The sequence below is a fragment of the Larus michahellis genome, chromosome 17, assembly GCF_964199755.1.
Source record: "Larus michahellis chromosome 17, bLarMic1.1, whole genome shotgun sequence".
NCBI lineage: Eukaryota > Metazoa > Chordata > Aves > Charadriiformes > Laridae > Larus > Larus michahellis.
Window position 1 is genome coordinate 2071020 of NC_133912.1, and position 15910 is coordinate 2086929.

At 44.7% G+C, this 15910-nt stretch overlaps 1 protein-coding gene across 6 annotated transcripts in view; it reads left to right on the top strand.

Moving 5' to 3' along the window:
* FLI1 (Fli-1 proto-oncogene, ETS transcription factor) overlaps positions 1–15910 on the top strand; it is an 89779-nt gene that overhangs the window by 68822 nt on the left and 5047 nt on the right. For all 6 annotated transcript variants that reach the window (XM_074561222.1, XM_074561224.1, XM_074561223.1 and 3 more), the window contains one exon: positions 1151–1219. In XM_074561222.1, the coding sequence (XP_074417323.1) occupies positions 1151–1219 (69 nt within the window). The remainder of the gene's footprint in view (positions 1–1150; positions 1220–15910) is intronic.

The following is a 15910-nucleotide window of genomic DNA, read 5'->3' on the forward strand; positions in this document are numbered from 1 at the left end:
AGTTAGTATTAGAGTACCTGCAAAAGAGGTATTATTAGCCCTGCCAAAGAATCTGGGGATGCTCAGGGGCAGCATAGCACATACAGAAATCTATACTGTTTGCTTCGGACCAAGTACCTTAAATGGGACAGAATCTCACTGACTAGAGGGCTGTGTAGAGATGAATGGCAGACAGTGTCTGTTAAAGCACGTCTCATCCGCACCCACCCATGGCAAGGTTGGTGCCCTGCTCCCGTTCACGTCATCAGGCTCTACAAAGAAGGGGCCTCTGCCTTGTTAGGAACGTCAGCGCCTGATGCAGTAGAAACTTTTCAAAGAGCTGCAGGAAAGGTGAGCCTCAAAGATTATGTAGGGTAAACACGTATAACTAGACAACCATGAAATGTGTATTACATGCTGGCTTCCAAGAGCTCACAGGGCCTCTTCCTCCATTTCCAGAAAGAGTTTGCAGGAGAACCAAATTAAAATGCTTAGAATGGAACAATTCCACCATAGACTGTGCAAAGCAAAGACCCTTCTAGTGGTTTCTTTTTTGTGCTCCTCTGGAGTTTTGTTTCAAGTGGGGCTGGATGGAAAGGCCACTCTGAACCCAGAAAGCTACTTTCAATTTCCACAAAGCATGGGAGATGCTGGAATATCAGTGAGATTTTTGCAGCTGTTGGCCCAAAACCAAGCATGTGACACTCTAAAAATGTTCAGGTCCTGACAGTGCAATTCATGTCCCTTCTACTGTATGTTCCTCAAACAGGAAATTTCTCTATTGCAGCTAGACAGAGAAAAGCTTCTTCCTTATCCTGTAATACAATCGGTGCCGTAGTAATTTCTAGAGGCTCTGCTGTGATAGATATTGTACCTGTACAAATGTACTACACAATCTCACCCCTTTATATCATTTTTCAATGGAGGACAGCAAGGTGCTCAGTGAAGGGGGCGAATGTCTGTATTTTGGTTTGCCAGTGGAGATAGTAGCTCGTGTGACCTACAGCTACCAAGCTTTTAAAAGATTTTCATATCCATCATAGGAAATATGCCTAATTGTCTGAAAAATTTGGTTTTTAGATCCTAGCGATAGCATTTTCTACCTGCCTGCATTGTTCCCCACTGGCAGAGCGTATTCAAGCTGCAATAACTCCTTTTCTTTTCGTTATAGGTAGCTCACTGCTGGTCTACAATACTCCATCCCACACAGAAGCTTCCTCACGTCTCGCCACCAAAGAAGGTCAGTCTTTTGTCCTGTCTTCCCGTGCTCTCACAATGTTTTTGATTGGGTTAAAACTAGTCCTTTTATATAATATCCTCGGCGTGAAAATGTTCTGATCCGCTATGCACACACAGCAGGGTTAAAATAGAACAATTCACAATTTGCAGCCCCGTCCATGCTGAAAATCACATCTCCGCTAGTCCAGCCGACATTGTGGCAGAAAATGTATATCTGTCATTTTCACACTTGTGTATTACTGAGTTGGTGAACTGATGGCACATTTTCTGTTCTTTATGGGAAACGGTTTGAAATCTCAGATATATAGTAAGGACTGAGACACCGTTTCTCTCAGAGTGAGTTCATAGTTGAAAGGATAAAATTTTCTCACAATAAATTCCATTACGGAATAAAGGCCACTCAGGTCTTCCAAAACCATTCATGAATCTGTCAGCTAGTTTCAACCAGCAAGGAAGATCAAGTGTATCTTTTTGACACTTTCATTTTGCAACATTTTCATTTTCTTTTTCAAATAACCCCAGATTTTTAATCTATTAGAAATTCTGATTATGTAGATAGAGCTTAGATACCTTGAAGTTTAAAAGTTAATAACACACTTGGGGCTCCTTCAGGCTTTTGAGTTGTTTGCATATCCTTCAGTCAGGTTTTTCAGATTTTCTTCTGCAGCTACAGTCCTATTCCCTTTTCTAAGTTTTAATGAAAAACTGGATTCTTAGTCATGATAAAATTATGAGAGTTGGTGTGATGGGTATGATGCACATCCCTGACAGTAAGTCACAGTCAGACAGTTGAATTGCTAAAGGCCAAACAGGATGTTGAAGACCAAAAATCTGGTCCTGTGCTCTATAATTTACGACGTAGGACTAGAAGCCTTGAGTTTGGTCTTCCTTTCCCTTGGTGTATCTGCAGGAACATTGGTTTAGTTCACTGAACTGTTTTCAGCTCCTCCATTTGAAAAGCTTCAGGGAAAAGTGTGAAATCTCACGTCTGCCGTATGAGATAACTCACCCAGAAGCAGTCTGCTCTCGTGCCCAGACAGTTTCCTCACCTCATATGTAAACATCTCTATGCTTTTCAGGAGAATGTGGCTTCAAGTTTGCATTTCAAAGAATAGTGGGGAAAGGCAGAAAGTCTTTTATTTAAGCAGCTGGAGAGAGAGAGAAAAAAAAAACCAAAACATTTCACTGAAAGGCTACAGCAAACTGAGATCACACATTTAACAAGGACCTGCGTGGTGTGTCTGGCTGCTTCTTTGACCAGCGCTGCTCTTAGAGCCAGCACTCCTTTCTCATTGCACCATGCTGCATTTCGTCTCTGACATCTCTCTTGGACCCTGGACACAGTATCAGTGCTGGTTTTTCCAGCAGCTTCTGCTGTCCGGCATATAACTATCCACTTGAGCTGTCTGTTCCCTGGCATGCCGTCCTCTCTTTACGAGCCAGGCATTAGTTGATAAAACACGGTACGTTACAGAGACAAAGCCACTCAGGCTTTTCTGTGATTTACTACTTTGACGCTAAAATTTATACTATTACTCTATCATGATGCTATTTAAAATTTATGAAAGCTAGGCTTGCTTCTCTTTGAATAAAGCAGACACACATGCACGTGTTCCTCCACAATTTCCCCCATAAACACACACGCACATCCAAGACTCTGCTTTTTCTGTCTCAGGCCAGGTGGTTGCTAAAAATAAAGGGAAGAAAGCTGCGATTTTTTTATTAAAGAGAAATGCTCTGTGTAAAATTGCACTCCTCTGAATTGTTTATGCCCTTTATCTTTGCAAGCTGGGCCTAGAGTCACTCAGGCAGAAAGAAATTTGAGGGAAAAAAAATGTTCCTCCCTCTCCATTTTTACTGCCCTCAAGTGTGTTTCTTTAGTGCAGCTGACAGAAGTTTGCATTTGATTTCTGTCAGCTAGGCGTTTTTAACTTTACATGGTACTTTCATCATGTGTCAATAAAGGACTAAAAACACCCACGGGACAGTCAAATAAAAATTAAGAACTAGCATAGAAATGCTGAAATCCCATCTATTCCTCTCCCATTCCTTCCTACAACGTATACATTTCCTCCGCATTCATTTGATGTCTGAATACCGTTCGAGGATAAACCGACCCACTTCAAGCTACAGTAACTGATTCCTGCTCCGACTCCTATTTGTGAGATAAGATGACAGGGTAAGAGGCAGGTGAACATGACAGGCTGACAGATAAGGAATTGGGGGAGCAGAGTGAAGTGTCTTGTCCAATATCACAGAAGAAACTCCTGATGGACATAAAACTGGGCTTGGAATTCCTCAGCCTCGGGCTAGTCTGTTTGGCAACAAGATTCGCCTTTATTCCTTTTAAGGCTTTTTAATGGTTCCACTTCCAGATGATGGTATTCTTTTGGAAAAAGAATTTCAGGTTAAAAATAATGATTTTTTAATAAGTATTTTCTGGTCTGCTCAACTCGTTTCATCACAAGATGAAACATTTTTCTTTATGTTACTGCATCCTGAATTATGTAAATATTTCTTCTCTCTATGCCTGTGAATAAAAACAGACAAACAAATTTTTCTAACCACCTTCCCTTGAGGATTCGAAAGCAGGAGAAGGTGATGGAATAGTACAATACATGTCAGAGACAGGAAAAAAATACTATTTTCTTCAATATCCCTGTAATTTTTCTTGCCCGTTCTCTAAGATCACATAGCTAATGCAAATAACCTGCTTGTGCAGACTCCAGTGAGAAATGCATGCTTTTTGCATACACTTACACTATGTTTATACAACATATTCCATCCACGTAGCGTGAAGAAGAACCTACAGGGCAAAAAAAGGTACAGCTGCAACACAGACGGATGCAGATGTTTCAGATGCAGCGTACGGCTCTGCTCTCTCCCAGACTTGTTACGGACACAGCAGGGATGCTCGGTGTCACCCGGGAGCACAGGGCGCCGCTTGACCCGGGGCCCAGGCTGGCAAGGGCAGCGCTGCTGTCACAGGACTGGATTCCGTGCCGTGGCTCTGGAGACAGAGCCGCCTTGGCTGGTTGCAGCTGCAGGCTTTACTCCCTTTTTCCCTTCTATTTTCTGCCCTCTCACTTCTCCTCCGCAATGCCAGCTCTGCGTACAGAAGAACCTGCGGCATTGCTTTGGGAGAGTCAAACTGCTTTCACAGCAGAAACACATACTGTAAACTTCTACAGCTGGTGCACCAAGCCTATGCGTTTTGTTCTCCGATCAGATAGGTAGAAACCTTGTCGTGTTCAAAAGACTCTTGTTTCCTGAGCTTCTTTGCTTCTCAGCCTCATAAACACTCAAAAGTATGGTATTTAGCGTCATTGGTACAAATTGTCTTCAGCTGCCTTTGAGAAATAAATTGCTCTAATGAAAATCACCAGTATTTTTTGGCTAGAGAGCAATTTTCTGGAAAATGAAACGAGGTTGCTCTCATTGCTGAATGGAAAGATTTGTGTCCCACTCCCAGCGCTCCACCGGAGAGAAGGTCTGCTTCATTTTCCGTGACTGTTTGGAGCAGGGACTGACCTACTGTAGGGACCAGAGACATGGAGAAGAATCTGAAACCACATTATCTGCCCAAGTCCGTGGAGACTTTAAATTGTTCGCCATCAGAATGGTGTCATTTAAGTAGGTTTCCATAGGGAAATGGAAAGTATATTCACATACAACAACATTTAGGAGGCCAAAGGGCTGCGTCCCGTATGGTTGTGAGCATTCTGGCTTCAATCCAACACATTTTAAAAGTCCGTGCTTACTTTTAAGTATGTTGGGGTCTGCGTAACTCACGTGTTTAACAGAGAAGCCTAAATGCTGTGCAGGATTTGAACCCAGGTGTGGATCTCTTAGCAGGACAGTGGTGGCAGTTTCCAAAGAAGCAGAATCATGACGTGCTGACGTGTAAAACTACACGTGTCTGAACAGGCACGTGGGAGTGTCTGGTGGTGTGTACGCGGTGCTTTACAGTATGTGCTGATACGCAGAGAGGTGGGTATTCATGCAGCGAGGTGCCAGAGCAGGATGAAGCAAGGTTTGGTGGATAAGAGCTACACAGACTCATCACGTGTGAGAATTTAGTGGAGCAATTTTGCGTGGCTGTTTGCCTCCAGATTACAGGTTAGGTATGATCTGGATTAAAAGGCTGGATTCAGCAGGGGTCTTTATCCTCCAGCACTGACCTCTGCATACGTCAGGCTCAGCCTAAGGCAAAACCTGCACTAGCCCAAAGTCTCATAAATCCAACCTAAATTCAAGCAGAACACAGGAAAAACTGATGTGCTACCTGCGTTTTCAAAAAGGGAAGAAATTTGTGTGTAAATACATGAATATGGATGCAGGAGACTAATTCTAATGATTTAGTCTGTGGCCACTATGTGTTTATGTTGGCATTATAAAAGTTTTTGTGGGACCAATAAGGATGTTTGGGTGTAAGGTGTGTTTGCTTGTATGTTTCGTTCAGTTGGTGGCAAATTTAAGCAGATAAACACATCGGTGAGCTCTGAAACTCACACAGCATGATTTCCCATGGGTTTGTGCCCGTGTTCATTGTGAGCCCCTGAGGAAGGGTGTCCTGATGCTGGAGCATCAGTAAGAGTTCTCTCACGTAGATTCCCTGGTACCTCAGAAAATCATGAGCCTGTGCAGCTGCTTTTCTCGCCGTCAGGGCCACAGTCTCTCTCCTCTTTTCCCAGCAGTTTCCTTTAGATAGGTAGAAACTCGTTAAAACTCATCTTGTCAAATTCGGTGACAATTTTGGGTGACAGGTTCAAAAGTTTTTGGGGACTGGAGAGAGAGGGGCAAAGAGACCACAGGCAGCATGAGTGCATAAGCACGGTTCCCACAGGAAAATAGCTCTCAAATTCCTGCATGAAAATCTTCTCTTGAAAAGGCCATTTTTCAGGTCTAAAAGGTTGTCATGTGAAGAATATTGACCGGTTTCAGTCAACTCTTCTTTTGAGTGTTTCAGTAAGGCCCCTTGTTCACAGCAAAAGTTATAAACCCTCCAGTCTTACTCATGGCAGAGAAAAAGCAGTTGCAGCTTTATGCCCTCTTAATTGTCTGTACATGCGAAAACATTTGTCGATGATATTTGTGTGCCTGGTGATGAAATATCCCATTTTTAGCTCCGTAGCAGAAAAAGGAGAGGCTTTTTTGGTGCTTCTCTTATTGCAACTGTGTGGCCAAACCAGGGATTTATGATTTCAGGAGAGACAGTAGCTAGCGCTCTTGGATTTTTCTTTTTTCTTTCTTTTTTTTTTAATTGTTTTCCTTTGAAATTCCAGAGTTAGTGTTTTGTCTGCTTTCTCCCTGACCCTCTTCGGAGGCAGGCGTGTGTTTTTTCACCAGAAAAACTGGAAACAAAGAATCGTTGTCTTTAAGCTGTAGCAGGCAGGAAACCCAACTCACAAGGGATCACCCCGAGCCAGCGCTGTCCCAGAGTAGACTCCAGTTCTCTGAATTCAACCTGACAGCTTGTCTGGAGCACTTTCTAAGTAACCATTATCCTTCCTTTTCTCCCAGCAAAAGAGCTATTATTTTTTTGCCTAGGGTGCACTGCAAGCAATGTTATTGCAGATGGGGGGGGGGGGGGGGGTTACACGTTTGCTGGGGTGCAGTCCCTCCCGTGAAAAGCTCTTGGAAGCGCTTTGGCTGTTTCCTAAGATGCGAGTAAATTTGTTTCCTGATAATGAGTTAAATGGGCAAATGCTGTAAAAATGCAAGCTGCAATGTCTGCGCATGTGTGTCTTCCCTTCCCTTTTCTCTTGCGTGTGTATTGCTGCGTCTAGCTTTTTTCGCTGGGAATACGCGTTTCTTTTTCTTTACTTCTGCATTTGTGCATTTTTCAATAAGTGCAAACTGCAAGCACAGTAAGTGTTTGGTTTTGCCCCCCTGGGTGCTCGGGGTAAACGATGGGCCGTGCTGTTTGCGTACTCGTGCACGCTGGTATGTGTGTTTTGGATGAGTGTGCACATACGTGTGCGGAGGGTGCTCAGAAATGCACTTTTCAGAATATGCAGTTGTGTGTGTGTGTGGTTTTGCTCAGTAACATGCCTGTCTGCATGCGGCTGTCCGTGTCTGCAGCCTGGCGCAGCTCAGTAACGTGTAGGTTGACTGGAAAGTCGCTGCTTTTCAAAGCTGGCTCTGGGTGGGATTCTTAGGACACATACTTCAGTCTTCATGCGCTGTGCATTGGGACTTCTGCTGCTGATATTAAAAAAAAAGCAACAACAAAAAAATTCTCATTACTTCCTCCTTTTCTTCATAATGTGTCTTTGTAAGCGTTGCACAGGGTAACTCAGACGTGAATCAGGAAGTTCCACCGCTGCACGCCTCTGGGATGTTTTTCTAGCCACACTGGCACAACTGGGGGCTGTCGCCTATGGCTCAAAGCAAACAGGGAGTGACTCCAAATTTTGGAGGCCAGAGCCCTCCTCTGAGTGGGGGAGCAGAGCTCCAGGCTCTAGAGCCGCGGCGTCTAGGAGCTCCTTCATGTCACTCTGCCAGGCTGAGTCGAATTAGGGAGAGGGATCACAGATCTCAAGCTGGAATGAACTGCTTCAGAAGGTCCTTGCCCCTGTCTGCGCAAGCTGAATGAGTCCCCTTTGAAAATCCTGAATCCTAGTTCTGTGCGTGCACTATTTTAAGCTCCAGATCCTGGTTGATGCTGGAAATAAATGGGCTTCAGCCACAATACTTTAACCCAACACTGGATCTAGAGTAGGAGTTAAATCAGAAAGGTTTGGCAGCTCTGGTCTGTATTTCCGGAAGGATAGCAATGCATACCTGGGCTCTCAGCTACTTTCAGAGATTCCCCAAGTTAAACCTGTTCTTCATGTCCATGCTCTGTAACAGATTTCTTATGTGAATCCAGCCATCAGTCCCTTCTCACTTGGTTTGAGTTGACTTCGGGTTAAACCCAGTGTTCTTCCAAACCTGGACTTTGGTCTCCGTATCAGTTTCTTATCTGTAAAACAGGTTAATGGCAAGGTAGAGATGTTTGATAATATTTTTTTTTAATCGTGAAATAATCAAATACTCTGGTAATGTAGAATAGAAGTTACTTTGAAATTATTCTGCACTCAGCTAGTTGCTTCCTCTTAATGGAGAGACTTAGAATTACTTAATTCCACATATGATCCCTGTACTGGTGATTCTTTAGCACTAGGAGCAGGACATTGTGGTCTCGAAACCAAAACGAATGAGTTTGGTGCTGGAAGGCACTGGAAAGTCTTACGTGATCATGAGAGCAGTCATAGTAATACTGGCTGTGAATGACATACAGCATGACATATGGCATATGTGCTAAGTAATTGTTTTAATTAGCAGAAATAGTAAATTGAAAAGCAATTCATTGCAAAGCAAATGATGCTGTGGGTGAGATTTCGAGGCCTCAGTGTACACGGTTACGACACAAGTGTAACTTGCACCTGGGTGTGTGCCATAGGGCTAAATGTTATGGGAAGCTAATTGCTGACTTGCATAAGCCACCTCTTGTAGCCGTTTGAAAAGGCCAGAGGACTCCTCATTCTCTGCTCTGCTTTCTAGTCCTGTTCCGCCATCTCTGCCACACACTGGCAAACCTCCTGCAGACAAATGACAGCATCCAGAGCCTTCACAGCTTTGGGCTAAGAAAAACTGCATCTAAGCAAATCTCTTGCAGCTGCCATTGTAAGGTTTTGCACCGTATGTACTGAGCATTTAGCACATATACTTGGAGCCAGAGCGGGCCTGGGAAGAACCTCACAGACTCTACAACCTTTATGTTTGCTGCCATCATTTAAAACAATGCATCTAATGTTTCTAGGAGGAGTTGGAGGTGTTTTTGGCTTCCTTGACCCTCCAGAAACCCACAGTCTGGGTTTCTTCTCTCCAACTGGCTTTAAACACAACCCCACCTCTTCAATGCGATCTCCAGGAGGTGAAATGACTGGAGTGTGAGGGCTGGACGCTCGGCAGCTTGGCAGACCTTGCTTACATGTTTGGTTTGCAGCAGTAGTGTTTTTTGTTCCCATGCGCCTACGTTGGGACTTTTCCAAGATACCAGAATAGTGCCACCACACACAACCTCACTCTGGGAGGAAAAGCGGTGAGGTCCTGTGCCCTCCTTTCTCTCTCTCCCTGTAAAGTAGTTGCCACAAAATAGACCCCAAGTGACCACTTAGATTAATCACAAGTCTAGATCCCCTGGGACACCTGGTTCTGCTTTCCCCATTTAGAGAAGCTAATTTAAATTCCAGCCACCAAGCCAGGATCTTTTCTTCCTACCAAAGCAGAAGGACTCACTGCAAAAACCAGACTGCGTTCTGCATGGAGAAGCCCATGGATCCCATAGCCTGCTTCGAATTTGCAGCCTTCTCCTTCCCCAGCTTTGCTTCACTGAAATCTGTAAGGCCAAGTCTTGTCTGGAAATAATAGCGCCTGTTCTCCCTAACCAAATAAGACAGGGTATTCAGGAGCAGTTCCTTCTCTGTTTCAGGTTTGGGGGGTTTTCTGTCATGTGGACTGAGGTCATTCAACTTGGCTTTGTAAAGCACCCCGAGATGCTTATTATTATTCATCTGAGTCAACAAGGCAGACTTGGTCAGAGGCTGCTAGTGCATTTCAAAGGGAAACGAAGGCAGAAAATTCACTGAGACTTGGGAAACTTACCTTTATTTTCTTCCTGGCTCTGTCCCCATGGCTTCGGACAAGCCAGTTTCCATCCTTTGGCTGGGTGGAAATCTCAGAGGTAATCAGCTTCATTAGGTACCTAATCTCAGAGGTAATCAGCTTCATCAGGCAGAGATCGGTGGGCTCTTTCTATTGCTTAGCACCTCCCACGCTGGGGAATCTGGATGCCCCCACGAGTTTGCTGCACGTGTGTTTCCCCGGACACCTTCTACAAGAGTGAACCCAGGCGTGACACTGCCCAGGGGTCTGACAGAGGGAGCTAATGCTCAGACCAGTCACTCTGCACCTTGACGGTGAGCCCCAGCAGTTCATAAAGCAGACGGTGCCTGTCTGGAAAAGAGCTGCCGCAGATGCCGTGAATATGATAAATACGCCATGCTATTCCTTCCCAGCCTTGCTTGCAATTAAGGGCTCTATACCAGCATAGATGGCATTTCGAATAAGATTCCCCTACAGTGCCTATAAAGCATTCGGTCCATAAATGACCCAGCCCCACCGTATCCATCGTAGAACAAAAAGGCCTGAAAAATGAGGATATTACCAGCCCAGTGCCCATTATTCTCCTGGAAAGCTTTATCAAGGCTGGTAGCAAAAAAATAGTGCCTGAATCTGGTGTGGCTGAAAAAGCTCCTAGGGAGCGAGCAGGATGAAGGGGCTGTCAGCACTTACCCAGCAGCTCAGGAAGCACAGGGACTGTGAGACTATTGTTCAGTTGAAATCCCCCCCTTCGCTTCTCCCCTCCGTCCCAAGCTCTCAGATTTATACACCACCATTTATTTTTTTTTTTTTTTATTTTAAAGAACTTTTTAAAGCTTATCAGAAAGGGTTTGCTCTCTAATACATCATATCTTAAACACAGATTCCCTAATGGCTTGTTCACTGGCCTGCATTCAAGCTGAAAGGACTGCTGGGCATCTGGGATGGTCTTTGCTCTGATGTGGAAATCTGCTTGGGGAGTTTAAGCCCGGTTTCCAAGGGAAATTGAGTCTGTGCGCGTCTGTCCATCTGCCCCCAGCAATATTTGAGCCTATTAGTCTGTTTAGACTAAACATGATCCAGAGGTATGGGAAACGGGAGCGAAGGAGCACTCAAGCTGTGGGATGGGGGGGGCTGTCTGTAAAGGTGGGCTGGTGGTTCAGTGGAGCCTGCCTTATCTTCCCGGCGGCAATGCCATCCCTCCTACGCTTACACAGCACAGCCTGCGACCGTTCTCTTCCGCCATGGCCCACAGGCTCAACCAGGGCATCCCTGGGACACAATCCTCAGTTTCTTCCCCACATCAAGTCCTTTGTTGCACCAGACAGTCTGAAAAGATGAAACTGCAGAGATTTGGATAATTTAGCTCATCTCTTGAGCTTTACAGGACAACCTCCCTAATGCCCAATCTTGATCTTGCTAATGTTGCCATGTTCTAAGCCTTTTCTCAGCCTTCCGCATGGCCTAGCAGGCTGTTTCACTACTGTGTTATTTCGGATTTACATCTAATTCCAGAGGACTCGATAGACTTTGAAATGGGAGTTGCACAGCAGAGGGTGAGAACTTCCAAATGGCACAGAGGGTGGTGAGGCAGGAGCCGAGGGAGATTCACGGTGAGAAAGTATAGACGAAGGTTAGAAAGTGTCCAGACACCAACGCTACGCAGTCTGTTCCACACCGCCTGATTTCTGGGAAAGCCGCTTCATCTGGAATAGGCAGCTAAAGCCTGAGGAAAGTGCATTTATGCATGCAAATAAATAAAATTATATTTAACCTTCTTCCCAGGCGCGCTGTGAGTGTGAATGTTTGCAAAGCTGTGAGATCCTTAGTTGAAAGGTGCTGTGAAAGTGCAAAGCATTATTAATATCCTTTACCTTACTCATAATAGAGTACGCATTCATTCTGGGGAATTTCTGGACATAAACCAGACAGCTGCAGAGTGACATTTCTTGAAAGCATCTATGATTTATTTTCTGCTCTTTAATTCCATTTTGTATTGAACACACATTTGTCATAGGACTGTTGTTCCACTGGGCCTTTTAAGTCTAAAACAGACTCGGGGACCTGATCCTTAGCTGGTATAAATTTGCCCCAAACTTCACTGTAGCTATTTGCCCATTTACACCAGAAGATGACCTCAGTCGAAGTCTTTTAATTGCATTTCCATAGCGCGGCAAGTTTTGGTGTAAAATCCAAGTGGGTTTAATGACAGATAAGACTCTCTCTGTAACTAACCGTCTGGCTGCAGTTCTGTAGGATCTCTTCGAGCCACTGGGCGTCAGGTCCTGGGAACGATATTGTTTTTGCAGAAACTCGAGTCTCTGGATAGGTTCCCTGGCTCTGCCTTTTCCATTTTGTTTTAAACACGTTCAGCTTTAGAGTCTGGTCCTGGAAGCCGGGAGGGCTGGTGTTGTTCTTTCACGTTGCACGGATTTTTGTGAAAACAAAACAAAAATAGCTTAGTGGATTTGGATTTTTTTTTTTTTTTTTTTTTGAGAGGGAGAGAAAGAGTTGGAAACTTGCACGAGCTGAGCGAACACGTTTCAATAGCAATGCCTGTATGGGTAGCTGTCGCGTTTAACGCTTCTTACCGTCTCAAAGTCACACTCGGAGCTAAGTCTCATCCTAACAACACAAGTGCAGCTGCCCCTCTATATGCCCACGCTGTACTCCTTAATCCATGGGGGAAACTGAGGCAAAGGGACTCATGCGAGGTACGCCAAACCTGGATTAAACCTGGGCTGTGTCACATGCACACCATCCTTCCAAGCTGGCATTTTGCAACCTAAAACGTACGCTACAAGGAAACCCATTCTGAATTATAATTTTGGCCAGGCTTAGCCAAACTTGTCTGGAGAACCAAGCCTTCATCCTGTAAAGCCCAAGATGCCACAGCATTACAGGCCTGCTCAGCACATCTGATGGGAATAGTGTCACTTATTGGTTAAAAAAAACCCCAGGAGATGCATTTTACACCCTTTCTGTGGCACCTGAGCAAAGCAGGCTCCTCCTCTGTGACGAAGTTTCTCCATCTGGAGGAGGAGGGTGATGATCATCTATCCAGATGATGGCCTATTTGTTTACTCAAAACATGCTGATGCATCTGAATCAACCAACCCACTTGTAGCAGTCGATTCACTTCAGTCAATTATCTGCCCCAAAAAGGATCAGAGAAAACTGAAAATTTTCAATGAGTTCTGCTACTTTTTGGAAAGGCATTTTTTTCCCAATTTGAAAAGAATTCTTCGGTTGGAGAATTAATTGCTACCTTTCTTTTTAACAGGATCACCATGTAAGTAACATTTCCATTGAAATTACACAATGGCAAAACTGTTCCTGATTGAGTTAACCAAAACGTACATTAGCATCTCGATTGGTGGAAATTTCTGAGGTTTTGCCTTTCTCTCTTAATGCAGAACTCATGTTTTTTTCAAAATATTTCCCAAAACGCTGCTCTAATAGCTCTAGTTGTAATCCTTCTGAAGGATATCCCAGGGGAGAAATGAAAGTCAGAGACTGGCTGCAAAGAGGACATGGGAAAAGCCAGTGGTTCCTTCAGACCTCATCTCTGCTCTCCTGATTTCACTCACTGATAGCGCGGCAGCCCCAGCTCTGGCTGCGCTCAGACAAAGTTAGCATTTGCACGACGGTTTTCCAGTGAGGAAAATGCCACCCGTGCAACCGTCAGATTATTTAAAACAATGACAGCTGCTGAGAACCGAGCTTGGGGATAAAACTCCCCGGCAGCGCCAGGCTGGGGGCCAGTTTCCAGCCCTGCTGCTGTTTGCCCGGCCATGGGAGCGGGGACAGGGCTCCCTTTGGGGGACAGCGTGGCTGGCGCTGCCGCCTCCCTCTTCCAGAGATGTCCCGTCGCACGCTTTGTACCAGGCTGAAACCGTAGCGGTTTGTTTTTCAGTCTCATCTATTTGCAGTGGGGTTTGTGGTTTCTAGTAAAAAGGGAAAAAACAAATAAGTAAAATAAAAATAAAAACAGGCAGATTACATGAGCTCTGTTTTCCCCCATTCCCCTCTCTTCCCTCCTCCTCTCTCTCTCCCTCTCTTCCCCTCCCCTTCCCTCTCCCGTCCCTTCTCTGTTTTCCTTTTCATGCCAATAACTAGAAGGCTGTAATTTCAAAGCTGCAGCGGCTTTCCCAGTGCCGGGAGGAATGTGCAAGTGCCTGGGATGTTTCCGCAGGGAGCTGCGCAGCCCTGCTGCGCTCTGCAGCCCAACGGGGCACGAGGCTGTGCTCGCTCCTTTCCAGCGGCATGGTCAGGGCTGTGTTTTGAATTGCGCTGGAGAGGATGCTTTTTCCCCTTTTCCCCCTCCTTAAAATAGCTTCCTTATTGTGCGTGTCAAGTCCTTGGCCTCCCTCGCTTTTAAAGTTGCCATTTATTTTCTGTGAAATCACAAAAGGGTTCATCTCATCCTCCTTTTCTGCCCGTGGTCTTCTGTTGTCTTGGGGTAAGAGAAGGGGGGTCCCCTTTTGGGTGGGACGAGTCGCGCTCTGAACTCCATTGAGTGCAATGACTATACTTCATGACCAGAAAGTACCAGGCTCGAGTATTGCCCAAAAAGCAAGTCCAAACGGCTGTATTTACATCCTGTTGCCTTTGTGAGAGAGCCAAGGGAGCGCAGGAGATACAGGAGAGGAAAAGCAATAGATCCGCATAACACCAAGCCAGCTGGGACCAAGGTACAAAGCTAGGTTCTTGCAGGTTTTTTCTGGGAAGAGTTGATTTCAACCCCTCTGTGCCTGCTGTCTTTTGTCATTAGATCCTTCCTATGATGCAGTCAGGAGAACAGGATGGGGCAGTAATATGAATTCTGGCCTCACCAAAAGTAAGTTATCCCCACGGGAATCATAAATTCCGCAACAGAAGATCAAAATGAGACTGTGGGAGAAGACACGCACGGCTGGCTTGTGTTATGAGCATCAGAACGGCAGAAGATTTGGGGATAGTCAGTAAGATAAGAGCCAGAATTTTGTCACTGAAAGAAATAGAAATTGACACCAATATTTTTATTATTGAATCATGTATTGAAGATGACAGCAGGAACCTCTAATACTTTCAGGATTTGATTAAAGGGCCTCCATACATAGACTCCATGTTAACCACCTGCCCGTAGTCCGGTGTAATTATTTAGGGACAGATACAGAGAGCTTGGGCAGACTATGAGGTTCTGACTACTTTCCAGAAAGTAAGATTCTACGCAATGTCTAGCAGGCAGCTAGGGCCCCTACTGTGTGAGCCCTGCTCACGCAACTGTTCTTGGTTTTTACTGGTTTTACAGTGTCTCTGAATTCACAGTATACCCTGGGTGACATCTCCTTAGAAATACCCGTTCCCTGTCCCTAAAGACTGTATTCTAGCTAACGTAACCAGCTGATTCCCAGCCGCGCTCGCCCCCGCTTCCACTGCTGGGGTATCCCTCTGCCGCAGTGCCTGAGCAGCACATTTGACTCTCAACAAGACACTACCGGGTGCAAATAAACGTGGCAGAACCCAGCTGTCAGGTTATACTCCCTTTGCTTTGCAGCCTTCCGAGCTACGCGCACTCTAAATGCTCTTTGAGTTACAGTTTTTCTGTTATGAGAAATGATATGAAGAGGAGGAACAGATACTAACATTCAAGTGATTTATAGAAATAGCCGTGATATTTTCCACAAAATGTTTCATTTGATAGAAGCAAAACTTTTTTGCATAAAAAGGCTGGTTTAAAAAAGAAAGTCCCATTTCCAAAAAATATTGAAAAAAGTTCCAACATGGAAGAAGGTCAGAATTTATACATTTTAAAAAATCCAATTTTCTGTTCAAAACATGGATGTAAGCTAGAATGGAAGTTAAGCTGCAATAAAATAAAATTAATGAAGTACCTGCATAATATTTTTTCTTGCCTTATCTGCCTATTTTCATGTCACAGTGAAATTTTTAATGTCTAGTGAAACCTTTTAATTTTAGAGTGCCACTTCAAAACTATCAGCTCTTAGGGTTAGAAAACTTTTCCCATCCCAGACGCTATTATTCATGTTCAATGTATTTT